The sequence below is a fragment of the Tachypleus tridentatus genome, chromosome 13 (assembly GCF_004210375.1).
Source record: "Tachypleus tridentatus isolate NWPU-2018 chromosome 13, ASM421037v1, whole genome shotgun sequence".
NCBI lineage: Eukaryota > Metazoa > Arthropoda > Merostomata > Xiphosura > Limulidae > Tachypleus > Tachypleus tridentatus.
In genome coordinates this window covers 54,603,141-54,617,648 of record NC_134837.1, presented here as the reverse complement: position 1 = coordinate 54,617,648, position 14,508 = coordinate 54,603,141, and the positions used below count along the sequence as shown (strand labels likewise).

The 14,508-nt window shown below is 31.2% G+C and overlaps 1 protein-coding gene across 3 annotated transcripts in view; it reads right to left on the bottom strand.

The window, feature by feature from the left end:
* Positions 1-14,508, bottom strand: part of LOC143240221 (uncharacterized) — an 88,558-nt gene that overhangs the window by 11,141 nt on the left and 62,909 nt on the right. For all 3 annotated transcript variants that reach the window (XM_076482339.1, XM_076482341.1, XM_076482340.1), the window contains exons 10-13: positions 12,381-12,677; positions 4,673-4,837; positions 1,417-1,455; positions 217-443 (exon numbers count right to left, since the gene is read on the bottom strand). In XM_076482339.1, the coding sequence (XP_076338454.1) occupies positions 217-443; positions 1,417-1,455; positions 4,673-4,837; positions 12,381-12,677 (728 nt within the window). The remainder of the gene's footprint in view (positions 1-216; positions 444-1,416; positions 1,456-4,672; positions 4,838-12,380; positions 12,678-14,508) is intronic.

The following is a 14,508-nucleotide window of genomic DNA, read 5'->3' as shown; positions in this document are numbered from 1 at the left end:
CACTGTTATGTTGAAATATCAAGAAACAGCATTTTGCAACTTAAAGCATATTAAGAAAATAAAAATAGTAATAGATTATAAACTAAACAAGAAACTGCAAAGAATCTTCACATCTGGGATCTCCAACATAAGAATATCTTTTCACTTAGCATGCCTTCTAATACAGATTATCAAATTCAAGTCTCCTACAAATGAAAGTAAATAACAGTCAATTACTTTCTGCATTGTATAGACACCCATCAGACAGCAACGTTTAAAGAGTTCATGGGCTTCCTTGATCCTATCTAGTTGCATGCATGTGATCATCAAGGCTCGTAAGATTGGGCGATCCAGATCTAACCATGCTCCAAGATGGTGAAAATATTCATACAAAGCAATAGCTTCATTCATGTCACGCCAATTGAGTAATTTCACAATGTACTGATTGTACAATCCACTGATTCCTGAAACATTAAAACCATAAAGGTTACTAATTCCATCAAGTTGTATCATAATCTGAAAAAGTCAAGGAAGCACACTTCAAACAAATCTGATGTTCTCTAAAAAAACACTGATTAGTAAAATCATTAAATAAAATGCAATTCTTTTTTCTACATGGAATAGTGTATACAAATTTAGTTCTTAAAATTAGGAATGTTATTCAAATGTTAACAAAATCTACATTTTTCTAATGAGATCACTTCTCACAAATACTTGCTTCACAATTTTCATGCAAAGCTACACAAAACTGTGAACTGATAGACTAGATAAAAGGTAGCTAGACAACCACAGCAAAATCTAATCAAATAATATACTGGGATTTGACCATCATTCTTATTTACACTCAAAACCCCAGAGTGTAAAGCACATTTCTGTGGCAAGAAGACAAAATCCATGAAACCTCAGATTTAAAATCTAGGTACACTAACCACCAAACAATGCCTGGTCCCACTTACGGATGTTTATGATAAAAATATATATAAAAAAAATACATTCTCCAAACTGTTCCAAGTTACCAAAAAACAATACTTTGTTTTTATAAAAACTTTAAATACTAACTTCTATAATGAAATGACAGAAAAAATTTGTTCAATAAAATTAATTTATAAATTTAGTCACCATGAATTATTTTGTTTGTTTTTAAATATATTATAAAAAATAGTTTGAAATAAGAGAATATTAACTGTAAAGCAAGAATTGTTCATTCAGCAATTTACCACTGAAAACATTGTGCAACATTAAAAAAAACTATCATATATAAAAATTATACGTATTACAGTACAAAATGGTGGGTGTAGTTAAAAAAACATTTTTTGTTGTTGTTTCAATAGCAATGCTGTCTGCTAGTACAAGTGTTTTGGCTAAACATACAGAACAACATAAATTTGTTACCAGTAAAGTCAACAGCATAAATAATACCAATAAAACTTGAATTACCTTCAGTCCTGTTCTGTTGGGTTTTGGGATCACTTAAGTCTGAAAATTAAAGAACCAAATAAAATTAAACACTTTTCACAATGAAGAAAAATCAAGCTAAAAACTAATAGTTTTTTTTATTTATTTCTAAATAATATATGAACTGTATTTCTTGTATTTTAGTAAAGCCAGCCTGATGTATTAAAGTACTGTTATTATGTTATATTCAATTACGCATGTATTATAAATTTGTCTCTCTTTTTTCAGAGAAATATGGCCAATGTAAGCCCATGTTGAAGAAAATGTCTTACAGAACATGGAATTCCATAATATTATGCAGCAAGAATGAGGGACAGCACACAGATACACTGAATACATAGAATACATGGATGGGTAGAGACTTACGTGCCACCCTGTATTGTTTTATAACACTTTGTAATCTAAAAATAATAAGTGTATTAAATGAAAAATCAGCATAATATTGCATTTACTAATACAAAGTTTGTTATAACTACAAACTTACATTGATAAATCATGCAAAGTAACTTAATTAGAAGTTATCAATTATTTCACATATCAAAATACCAGGTATTTATTAAAAAACTGTGTATCAGAGTACTGAAAAAACATTAACATAAATAAACACTGCTAATAAGACCTGCACTTTAGTTTAAAGCATCATCTACTATCTTGCACATCAACCTTGTGAAACATATTTATAGCTCAAACAAATCATGTTCACATTGTATTTTTAAATACAAAAATGATAAAACGTGTTTGTATACATATAAATATACATGTATATATAAAATGATTAAATTCAACACCAAATAACTACACTAAAATTTCTTTCTATAATCAAATTTTTAACAAGTTCTTTTTTCAAAGCTTTTTCACTAAGCACAATATTTAAACATAACTTTTATACAAAATTATCCTTGCAGTATGACTTAACTCTTTATGAACCAGGTGGGTGTTATTGACACACCTGATTTTTTCCTTCTCACAATAGAAATACTTCAGCAAACTATGCAAAACGTAATATAAAAAACTCATTATGTAGTAATGGATAAATGCATAATACTGTGTAATTTAAAATAAAGTTTAGATCTACTACTGCAGAACAGAAAGTTGAAAGTGTCAAACTGTGTTGTTCTGTAATAGTGAATTTAAGACTATTTTAGGTCATTGTGGAGTATCTAGTTTTTGTTTTAGCAAAATCAAATAATTTCATTTACTTTTTCTTTCATTTTTACTATAAAGTTTACAAAATCTTGTAAAACATTTTTAATAGAAAGACACCTAAGATATTTTATTTTATTTTTTCTTATTGTAAGAGAGTTCCATTTAAAAAACAACAACAAAGAATGACAATTATTTAATGTCCTATGACTCGACTTGTAACAATGTAGCCAGATCAGGCTAGGAAAAATATTTTTTTGCTTACAATATTCTCTGTCAAGATTAATCTATTTCTAATTAAGATAGCTTATTTTAAATAAACTATAAATTCTTTATTTATTGATGTTGTTTGATTACAATAAACTTAAAAATACTGTTAAATAAATACAAATTTGTGTCAGAACATTTTCAGAATACTCTAAATTTAACAAGGCTTAGCAGATACAATAAAAGTTTCAAACAAATAATCTAGTACAAAAACATTTTGAGGAACAAAAACAATGTCTAAAGAAATTATAAAAAAATACCCTGATTGTATGGTTTGTTCTTAAGTCTTAAGCTTCTCAAAACATTCCACTGTTATTTCCTGCAGGATCTACTTCTAATCATTTTCACACAAACCTGTTACTGCTCTTACCACTTTATTCACTCTCTACTGCTGAAAACAGTTTATAATCTGATATATCCAATGTGTTTAAACTTTGCCTATTATAAAGCTGATCTTCATTACTCTTTAAATCACATGACGGGATATCATAAAAAGTTATAACAAAATGTAGTAATAAAAGAAATAGAAAAAGGAAAGGAAAATCAAGTGAGAAACGATTTTCTTAGCAAATATAAACATGGGCTTTGAAATGAGAAGCAAGACTTTTTTATGTAAGTATACTCAAACAAAATCTTACATCTCCCCAATGTATTTCTTGGCATATAACATAAAACAAATCATAAATAGCTTCATTTAGAATCACAAACCAGTTCAGAAGTTATGCAGAATAACTTCTCTCTGATATGTCTAAAAGTAAATTTACAACTTTAAATATAAAATTTGTTTTGTAATATGTATACAAATACACTGATTTACATATTATCATGCCTACAGAAAACTCTTATTAGCACTAGCCAATCTGTTGATGGAATTCATGAGTAAAATATCTTTATACGTTGTTCAAAGTAATATGAATAGATATTTATCTTACTGATAAAAGTTCCTTCTGTACATCTCTTCTAAGTTGAAAAGAGAAGATTATTTTATCTTATGTCAGAGTGAAGCTAGCATAAGAACAATCAAGGTTTACAACTGTAAAATAAAGAGTACAGTTTCATTTTCTAAACTATTTAAACACAAGCAGGAAACACACACAAAGACTGTAGATTTGCAGTTTTGTTTGTTAACTTATCCAAACAAGTGAGAAACGTAAATATTTCTGATTATTCATAGAACTTAAAAGTCACGTTACCAGTTAGAATGTTTACTACATTATCCAGAACAAATGTTAAAATTTATATCAAAACAAAATTATAACCTACATATTTCAGTTATAGTTTCGTTTACTAGGTGATTTGGAAGTAGAGATCAAACAAAGTTTTTAAAACTTAATGTTGAAACAATATACCAGGTTGAAATGGATTAAAAATATGTAAAACAAGCATATATGTAAACATATAATAATCAGAATGTGTTTACAATTTCATATGCAGTTAGTATACATAACATATATTATATAAAGTTTAAATTTTGAAAGCACTTAAGCCAGCTTCTTACACTTAAAAACAAAAAGTTTGTTAAATATTATCTGAACTATCTGTGTGTGTTTCTACTTGCAACTGGTGAGCAACTGAAATGATTGTCACCAAACCTGGCATAATCTCTTAGGATTCCCCAGGAAATTAAATTATTCATAGCCAACTCCTCCCTCTCAGGTCAACCAAGGAAGGCCCCACACCTTTCACCAAGCAAACAATGGGTATTTGAGCTAGTTATTATGTAATTCTATAAATTATTTTCAGTTTATGTACATTCCTAGACTTACTATTAATATCTAAACTTTTTATCATATCATGAAACAACTTTTTTTATTAACATCAATATTACCATTTTTAAGAGTTTCAAGGAGTTTCTTCAGAACCAAGGCACCATTTCTCAGTTGTTCAATTTTCAGTAGTTGAGTAGAAAGCTTCTTAAGTAGCTGTGCTCTCCACAACTGTTCTTGTAATTGTAGGTCAGAGTTCTGATTGGTAGTTATAACCCAATCAGCCACTTAATGAGTAGAGATAAAGACATTCATGCATAAACTGAAATGTTGAAGCATTTTTCTCAACTGAAGAGAAAAATTGTTAATTGTGAATGAAAAATATAATTACACTTTGCAGAATCAGGTTAATACATAACACTTTGTATTAAAAACTAACAATAATAGATAATTCAACACATGTTTGTATGGTATAAATGTATAAAATGCCAAGTTTGAATAAAATTTGTAACAAAAGAAATGCATAATAAATATACTGAATTAGAATTTAAAACATCAAGTATGATATGATGATATATTTCAAACAGCTCAGCTCTTTATTTTGTTCTGTTTGAAGTGATTTTTAAGTTATACCCAAATATAAAAAAAATTCTTCTTTACATTATAAAAGATTGGAGAAAGTGACCATAAATTAAATATACCACTTTAATTTTTAAAATTATTTTTTAAAGCTGAAAAGCTAACAAATTATTCTACCAAGTTCATCCAGAATGAGTTTCAGTAAACCTATTTGGAAATATCAAGAAAAAAAATTTAAACTAAGAACTTTAAAAAAGTTATACTTTAAAAAATTATGCAAGCAACAGAAAATAAGTACCAGAAGACTGACTTAACAGCATAAGATACTGATGTCATTACAATAAAACTTCATTTTGATGTTTGACCTAGTGATGACTTAATTCTTGTAGAAACTAGACCAGTGACTTATTTACTATAGAAAGCATTTAACATTAACACAGCATTGAACAAAATAAATTGACTTATTTCCTGCGGAAAATATATACAACAGTGGTTTAAATGCATCATGGAGATTTAATTTCCTCAAGAAATAGAAATTTATCAGGCACTTACTTCCAATAGGAAATAGAGTATTTATTGGAATAATACAATATTGGGTTTAATATGAATATTGAAGTCAACAAAGTATTTGTATTGGTGTACAAATATAGGTTTCAATGACTCGTATAACAACATGAACATTAAGTAGTGAGCTTGTTAGTTTTGTTTGTATAAACCACAAATGTAACTAAAACTTATAATAAAGTATAAAAGCAAAATGAAAAGTTTTCAAACTTACTAGCCAGGATACTGGTGAGTTTAAACAAAATAAATAAACACAAAAATATTTTTAAAGCAGTACCCAAAGTTATCATTATCTCAATCTAAAAAAAAACATGTTTCTGAAAGATACCTCTTCTCACAGAATGACTATATTTCCTCCATGTCTGTCTGAGAGTTACTTGCCATTAGCATTGAGCTAACTCCCATTTATTTAATGATTGATATGATGGTGCATGATAGCATCACCATGTAACATCTTCGCTACACCTTAAATGTAAAGGGGCAAGAGGTAAATAAATTTCAAGTGCCACAGGTATAGGCAGAATAAGAACATGTATATCCAAGCACTTGTACACAACTGGTCAATGAGCTAGTAAGTATAGTGTGGTTAGAACACGATCAGACCATAAGGGATGTGCTCACCTTGACTCAAGTTGCAGGAGAAGGGTATCCTAGCTGTTTTAGGAGTAACCTGAACCACACTGACAGTATCACCACTACATTTTTCACCATATTATGCTAAGTCTGATAAGTGAGGAACCCTCATAAGTAACACCCCACTCCAAGAGTTTTTTGTACTTCTTGAAGAACAAGAAGAATTTGCATTGGGAGGCCCTATTAGATGCTTGCATAGCAGGTATGTTACTGGGGATAGTGCACTGGGTGACTATGAAACAATGCAATTAAAAGATGTTAACCATAAGCCAAAAAAGCAAACAGTTTCTTCCCTGGTGCTGGTTTTTGCTAGAATAGCCCATATAATGGTATGGTTTAGATTGAGCAATTGAATAAATTTTCTATATCACAAGAATACTTCTAGTAGTCTTGCAGATCATTCAGTCTCGAAATTGGGCACTGATAGAGCCAGGGCAGTTAATCTGAGCATTTTATGTTACCCTTGGTACATAGCCTGGAAGGCAACACTAGCCACTTGGCAGGATCCTGTTATATAAAGAAGAAGAAAAACACCCTGACCCATCTCAAGAATGGTGTATAAATTGAAGAATGATAAATGAAAGAAGTAAAAATCCAGCAGGAGATGAAACAATCTGATGACAAAAATAATGAGAGAAGAATGTATGAGTACTCACTTGAAGGATAACATCTAAGGGCCAAGAGAAATGAGAAACAGAAAGTGACAAAGGATGTGACAAAAAGTGAAAGATCCTGCAAGCATCAACATCCAAAGAAGAATACACTAACTTGAGGAGCTAATGAACCAAAGAGGTACAAGTAGAAGACAAGAGGTCCCTGGATGAAAAGGAGCCTCAGGGTAAAAGAAAAATACAAAACAGTCCATAGTATACATAAGAACTGATCCAGATCAGAATGAGTAGAGAAGTTAGAGAGAAAGAAGGGAGACAGGAGAGAAAGAATGGTCATCCTTCTAAAAGGCTGAAGATGGACAAAGGAAAAAATTATCAGAGTGAGAAGTGTGGTAAAACAGAGTATGAAAAGTACCAATAGCATAGATATCTGAATGATGACAACAACTAACAAGAAAGCAAAGGATACAAGTCAAAAGAGCAAGTATAAGATATGTTTTGGAGTGTACCAGGATGACAACCATGACCTACTTATACTGCAACTAGATATGAAGCTCTTATGAAAGTTCTTCATAAAAATGAAATTAGCATATAAAATAATTTAAATACGACTTGAACAATCCTAAGATTATGTAGTTTAGAAATACAAGATATTTAATTTGATTTTTTTTTTTACTATTCATAATAAAATACTTATTTATGTTCAGACTCTGAATAGTATACAATGTGATTTTTATTTTAAGTATAAAAATAATATTTCTTATCTTATAATTTCACAATGCATTTGCATAATCTCTAAAACCTTCTCAATGAATATCAAATGTTCTTAAAAATAAATGTTTATATTTCATTTTCCATATTCTCTGTTATATCATTAAGTATATATTATCAGACAAAGAGTGCAATAAAGTGTTTAATTAAATTTAAGAAATAGAAATATGTGCACACCTTTTAAATGTTTCTAGAACACTATATAGCTTCTTTTCATCCAATGTGTAATTTCACATTTTTATCCTTTCACTAACAGTTTATTTTTAATTTTTTTTCCTAATTCTTTGTCTTTCATCCTTGATGCAGGTATGCCAACCTGTCCCTATAGTGTTACATAGCTGTTATAGGGCATAGGTCATGCACAAATTCTTTCACTCAAGCTTTCATATGCAAACAATGTCATCTTTCTTTGACACTTCCACAAGTCAAATTATATCAAGTAAAATGTACACAATAAAATATGCATTTTAAAATACAAGTAATACATAAGTAATTAAAAGATAAATGTAAAACCTAAATGCAATCTAAATGTTCTGCAAACTAATACATATGGTGAGAAGCACTATATACCCCTCAAAAGAACAATGGATTAACCATCTTTTCTATCTCATTCTACAGATCCACACTGGTATAGGCTTCTTCAGGACATAAATGAACTATAAAATATGTTTTTTCCATTGGATATAAGTATGCTATTCAACCTCATATTACCACCTTGCAACATAGCTTTGACAGGGTGGCTGACATCAAGCTCAGAAATATTATAATGTCAAACTCCCATTTAGAAATTCTTGAAAATTTTTCCAGACACTAATGAAAAACAGGTGGAACTTTAATTTGGCCTTCTATGTCAACAGTATTATTTTCTCATGGCACCATACATAATAGCTCATAAAAGTCAGACTTGTAACAGTAACCAGGTCAAGTGATAGCAAAAACTGAAGTTTTAATTGCTGTTTTAGATGTTTCTTTTTAAAATAAAGGAATGAAACCTAGATAATACAAGACTTGATAACATACTTACTTACAAATAAGTTACATCATACTTAATAGTAATTTCATTAAAATATATTCACAATAAAGTGGTTTAATTAAATTTTGAATGTAACTCAGTAACATATACAGAATGGGTTTAAAAATGGTGGTGGTACTATAAGGTTAACACCATATCAGAATCAAAGTTTGGCACTGGAGTTGAGCAAGTGGATCAGAGAAGAAAAAAGGACTGGAACAAAGTGGACAGGGTAAGAAAACTCTCTGTGGTAACTTGAGTGAAATGTATTGGATAAAGCTGCCCAATAACCAGCAATGGTGGAGACCAACAAAGCATTTTTGAACAACCATGTAAAAATACAGAAAAACTGATCATATTAAGATAGCTTGGAGAAAAGGTGTGGCAGATCATCCAAGGAACCCACCATTTTCATTGATAAACAAAGTGGAAGAGTAACAAGCACAATATAAGAAGAATTTTACATGATTGGAAAGACTGGCCACAAGTACAATGGATCAGAAAAATCCTACATGCAGAGATGAACAGATGGTACCCCTGGATGAACAAGAGTCTTGAAAGATGGAAGCAAAAGAAAGAGAACACTGGGTAGAGTAAACCAGGGCTGAGCTGGCCAAAGAGGTGTCATGAATAGGATGGGGGTGTTGTGTATCAAAGCAAGAATCTGAGGGAAGAGAAAGCTAGGCATACATCAAAAGGTAATATCAACAACCAGAACTAAAGGTCAAGGAATGTGGGAAAAGAATAGAAAAAGAATCTACGAAAGGTGTGTCTGACCAAGAGAAAAACCAGCAAAAAAACCTGAAAATAAAGAGAGCATCCCAGGGGCAGAATAAGGTCTGGCTGAGAGAAACAATCCACCACCAGGTTTAAAGCCCCTGGTACATGACAAGATAAACTCAGTAAAAAAGAGCCCAGAAGGGAAAGTCCAACAAATAAAAGCAAAGAGTCCCAGAGCAGGTGCTCCCTTGACAAGTAAAATAAGAAACAACCAATGAACTGTCAAAGTAACTCATGACTAATTGATCCACAATCTAACCATCAAGGTGATTGAAAAGACTTACAATCAATGACAATGGAAATGGAGAGAAAACTTCCACCACTGGTCATGACAAATTAAATAGAGAAAGCTCATGTGTGTGCAACCCCCAAAAGGAATGCATGGTTCCATAAAAGCCAGAGTTCCCAAAAGTAAAAGAACGTCATGCGCTGAATGAGAAATGCAAACTACAGTGATCAGAAATTCCATATCTTGAAGGTGAAGAAATGGAATGATTGGAAGTTAGGACAAAAGAAAGTCAAGATAGGGCATATGGGTACCTGACTGAAAGGAGAGTAGACAAAAATGTCCATATGCATGAAAACACTATGTACAGAAGAGAGAAGACTTCGAAAAGTCATCCCAACTGAGTAGCCTCCTGTAGAATAAGGTAGATTCAAAAAACAGAAACAGCCTCAGTCTGTAAAAACCTACATGATTGGATCAAAGACAAAGAGTTGACACCATGCCAAAGGAAAGAGCAGGAAAGTAAAAGACTTAATCCTGATGAATGATATGTAAAACAAATGTGTGAATGATGAGATAATCAAGATAGATAAGAAGGTGTCTGACATGGCAAACAGTCATTCACGGACCAACTGAAACAAACCAAAAGAGAGAAAAGCAATTTTTCACCCAGAAGCCAATCGAAAAATGATAGATTAATAACTGTACACTAATTCCAGGTCAGCATGGGGGCCACAAATAGGTGAAAGAAAAAACTCCAGGAACAAGTGTATACCCTCTCAATGGTATGTTTGGTAGAAAGGTCCAAAACGGAATCCATAAGCCTCTGAAGATAAACAAGGTCAGAAAGAAGAGAAAATGAAACAGGAAGGAAATGGAGAAAGGCTGTAGATGTAAACATGAAAATTGGTAAAAAAGAACAAAGCAAGTAAAGCAAGACAAACAGAAAACCACACAGCCAAATCTGGCAGGATAATCAAACAGATGAGTCACAAACCAGACATCAAGTAATAGGGTAATGGGAAGAAGTCCTAACTGCAAAAATGGGAAGGGTGAAAATGTAGACTTGTTGAGCCAAAGATTAGAAGGAAAATGGGAATGTTGAGAAATACCAAGGACTAGTGAAAAGAATGACTACTGATGATGACTAAATCAGCCTCAGTCTCCACAGAAACCCAAACACCAATGGAGACTACTGAGTGAAAAATGGGAGCCCAAAAAATATCTTGGAGATATGAAGGAAAGCAGGTGCAGAATAATGAAGAGGGCATCACAATCTAAAAAGGAAGTACAGAGCACTAAAAAGAAGTACAGAATAAGATGGTTAAAAGTAGGAAAAGAACCTCTCTAGAGTCCAATGAGACTCAGACTAAAGATGGAGAGAGGAAAAGGAATATAAGAGGGTGGTGATAAAATGGGAGACAAAATAAGAAAACAGAGAAAAAGGGGACTGCTCTGAAGGCAGACAAAAGAGATTCCAGAGACCAGTACTCTAGAAATGGAATGATTGGAAGTTAGGACAAAAGAAAGTCAAGATAGGGCATATGGGTACAAATTTGGAGTTGTTTCAGAAAGGAATCAACATGAACTCTGGTATCAGGTGGAAGAAAAACAAAATTCCAAGAATAAATTGCATATGAATGAAAAACAGGAAGCATCAAAAGACAGACACTAAAAGGTTGAGAATTTTCTCTTAACACTACAATTGTCCCCAAAGCATACCTGGGTGTAGGATACAGTCAGTTAAATTTTGTTGTCCTCTGGGCATTCACAAAGAGAATGGAAGAGAAAAGGAGGCCCCCTATGCATGAGCAAACCCACAACATGTGATAATTGCTAACAACAACAATCCTCCATCAGACAGTAAAAACAGGTTTCATGTTCATAACTCAGTTACCTTCACAGGACAAATTAGAAATCAACATCACTTGAGAATTCAATGTATTAAAAAATATTGTGGAAACAAAAACAAAGGTAGAACTTAAACAAAATATTCACTAACAATTCTAAATCTCAATAATTTAAACAAATACTAAAAAAATAAAATCTTTTCTAGATAAATTCAAGGAGAAAAAAGATGCCATTTTGAGTGCAAGACCTTAAGATGAGTTACTGCATATGGAAATTATGACATCCTCCTGTTGTTTGATAATGTCACTGATCATGCACCAGCACAACTCATTAAATAGGCAAATTTTAGGTGAAAGTTAGCTTGAGACTAGAGACATCCAAACTCACAGGCAGATACACAAAATGTAGCTATTTTACATGCAGAGGTGAAATATTGTCTCAGAAATTACAATCTTGTAAGCCAGAAGTCTGAAGATTTTGAGCTCAGTTTAGGAGGCGGACACACAGTCACAAACTGATAAAGTCATTTCTCTAAAATTTTATGTTTATTTGACCAACCTCTGATGAACTACAAATGCACAATCTATTTTCAAGTTTTGGACTTGTGAGCTTTTAAATTCAATTGAATTTTGCTTTAAGACAATAAAATTACAAATTAAGGTCCCTCAACCTCAACTTACAATCAAACTTTACATAAATACAGGCCAATTCATAAATACTTCACTAAACAAAAAAATTCTATATTTCATAGCAAACATTTTATACCAGAAAATAACTACAATAAAAGTACTTTTCCTACTCACTTGTTAATATTTTCAGTGCTTCTCTCAGCTTCTCCAATGTCAAGCATATTTCTACAGCAACAAGTGCAACATGGGATGGAGATTTGATAACAAGTGGTGGGATCCCAATTGTGTTAATAATTGGAACGGTGTCATGTTGTAAAAGCTGATAGAAATCTATTTTGTAGTCTAGCATGGTCTCCAGCACTTCAAATGTTACACTGAGATTGTTAATTTGATAGTTTTCCAACAGCAATCCACAGCCCATCTGAGCTAGCAGGTATTGGCAAGGTTTATCAGGTGGATGACTGGTATTTACTAAAGTATACAAACTTTTCTGAGATAATGAAAGGGAAAATAAAAAATGTTCATTTGAATTTACTTGAAAGATTTGATAATAACTTTATTAATGTATCCATCTGATACTTTCTTATTTAACAATTAGTGACTCAAAATAACTTTTGTACTTTCAATTGATTTTTTAAGACATTTCTTTCAATGTCTTTAATGAACAATATTTACCTAGTTCTTTTTAGGAAGAGTACCATAATTAACCAGTAACAAACAAGCATCAGAGAAAATTAATTATACTTTTGATAATTGGCTAATTAAGGTAAATAAATTTTCAAAAATAAAATTGTGACCTAGCAAGTTGTAAAACAAAAATGAGGAAAAGACTAACACAATTTTCTAGGCACTCATTTTTACAAACCATATTATATGAAAAGCTATTCAGTCTTTCAAACTTCACATATTCTAGAAGTCTACAAGTAACAACAAAAAAGAATTTTATAAGTCAATAGCATTACATATATAACATTCAGTGCCAAAGAAGCCTTTCACCCATTAGCAGAACTTATCAGGTTAGCTGGGATACAAAAGACATAGCAGTGGTCTGGACATTACAATTGTCAATTTTCATGAACAAATGACGGTTATAGTGTTCATCATATTACTTAAGTGAATTACCATTATAATAATTTTTATTTGAAAACTCACTTACAAATGCAGTTTAAAAATAAATATATTTGGATTTCTATTTCAACACAAAGAGTATAGATATATCACTTTTAAGACTTCTTCTGTGTAAGTACAGACATACAATAATTCAATACACCAAAGAGCACAAATCTTTCCTGATATTCATGAATGAATCTATTTGCCACATGGTTACAGGTGTGAAGCACCTCGATGTAGTAAAAAGTATCGATCCTTTCTTTCACAATAGCTTCTATATGCCAAAGTAAATACAAGTGTAAAAATACTTTTGCTAAAAACTGAATTTTTCAGAATAATTCATGGTAACAATATCTATTATGCAGGTGTGTAAATAGTTTCCTGTATATTGTATTGAATAAACATGTTTATCATCAAAACAATCATAACTAAAACTGTTGCAAATGGACTATTTAAGAAAAAGAGAAAAATAATAATTATGTGATAAAATAAAAATTTTGAACAAACATTATTTTATATTTCAAACAAGCTTTTTCAATAATGCAGGAGCTCATTATGCAAGACAATCTTTAAAATAATTGGCATTGCTTTACATTTTTTGTTACTAGTTGCAATTTTGTAACAAAAATGTGTTGTTTTTAACACTGTAAGGTTATATCCCACAAAGTAAGTTAACATTTTAATAAACTGTAAATGTATCTGCAATAATACTTACCTCCACTGACAATACTACCATTCTTCAACATTGGCTTTGCCTATCTAAGCATTGGTCTCACATTTTTCCAGTCTTTTATACTCCACTTAAATGCCCTTGGCAATATCTAATCTGCAAATTCCCCAAGAGGAGGAGAAATTTGAAAATTAGATATTCTAAGAGCATCTAAATGGGAAATAAAAATACTGGAGAATATGAGACCAATGCTTAAATAGGCAAGGCCAATGTTGAAGAAAATCTACAATGTTAGCAAATGGTATGTTTTAGAATAATAATTACACCTTTTATACAAAAACATTTGTAAAAATAAGGCAAGATATTTAAGGCTTTATATTTTACAATCAGTGTCTTTTCCTTTGGTGCATTCAAGAATTTTTAGAGATCTCTTTTCAAACAGGCTGACATCAATGTTTGTTTTTTTTTGCCCACAATAATTGAAACACATTTCCCAAGATTTAACATTTTTGTACCATATTT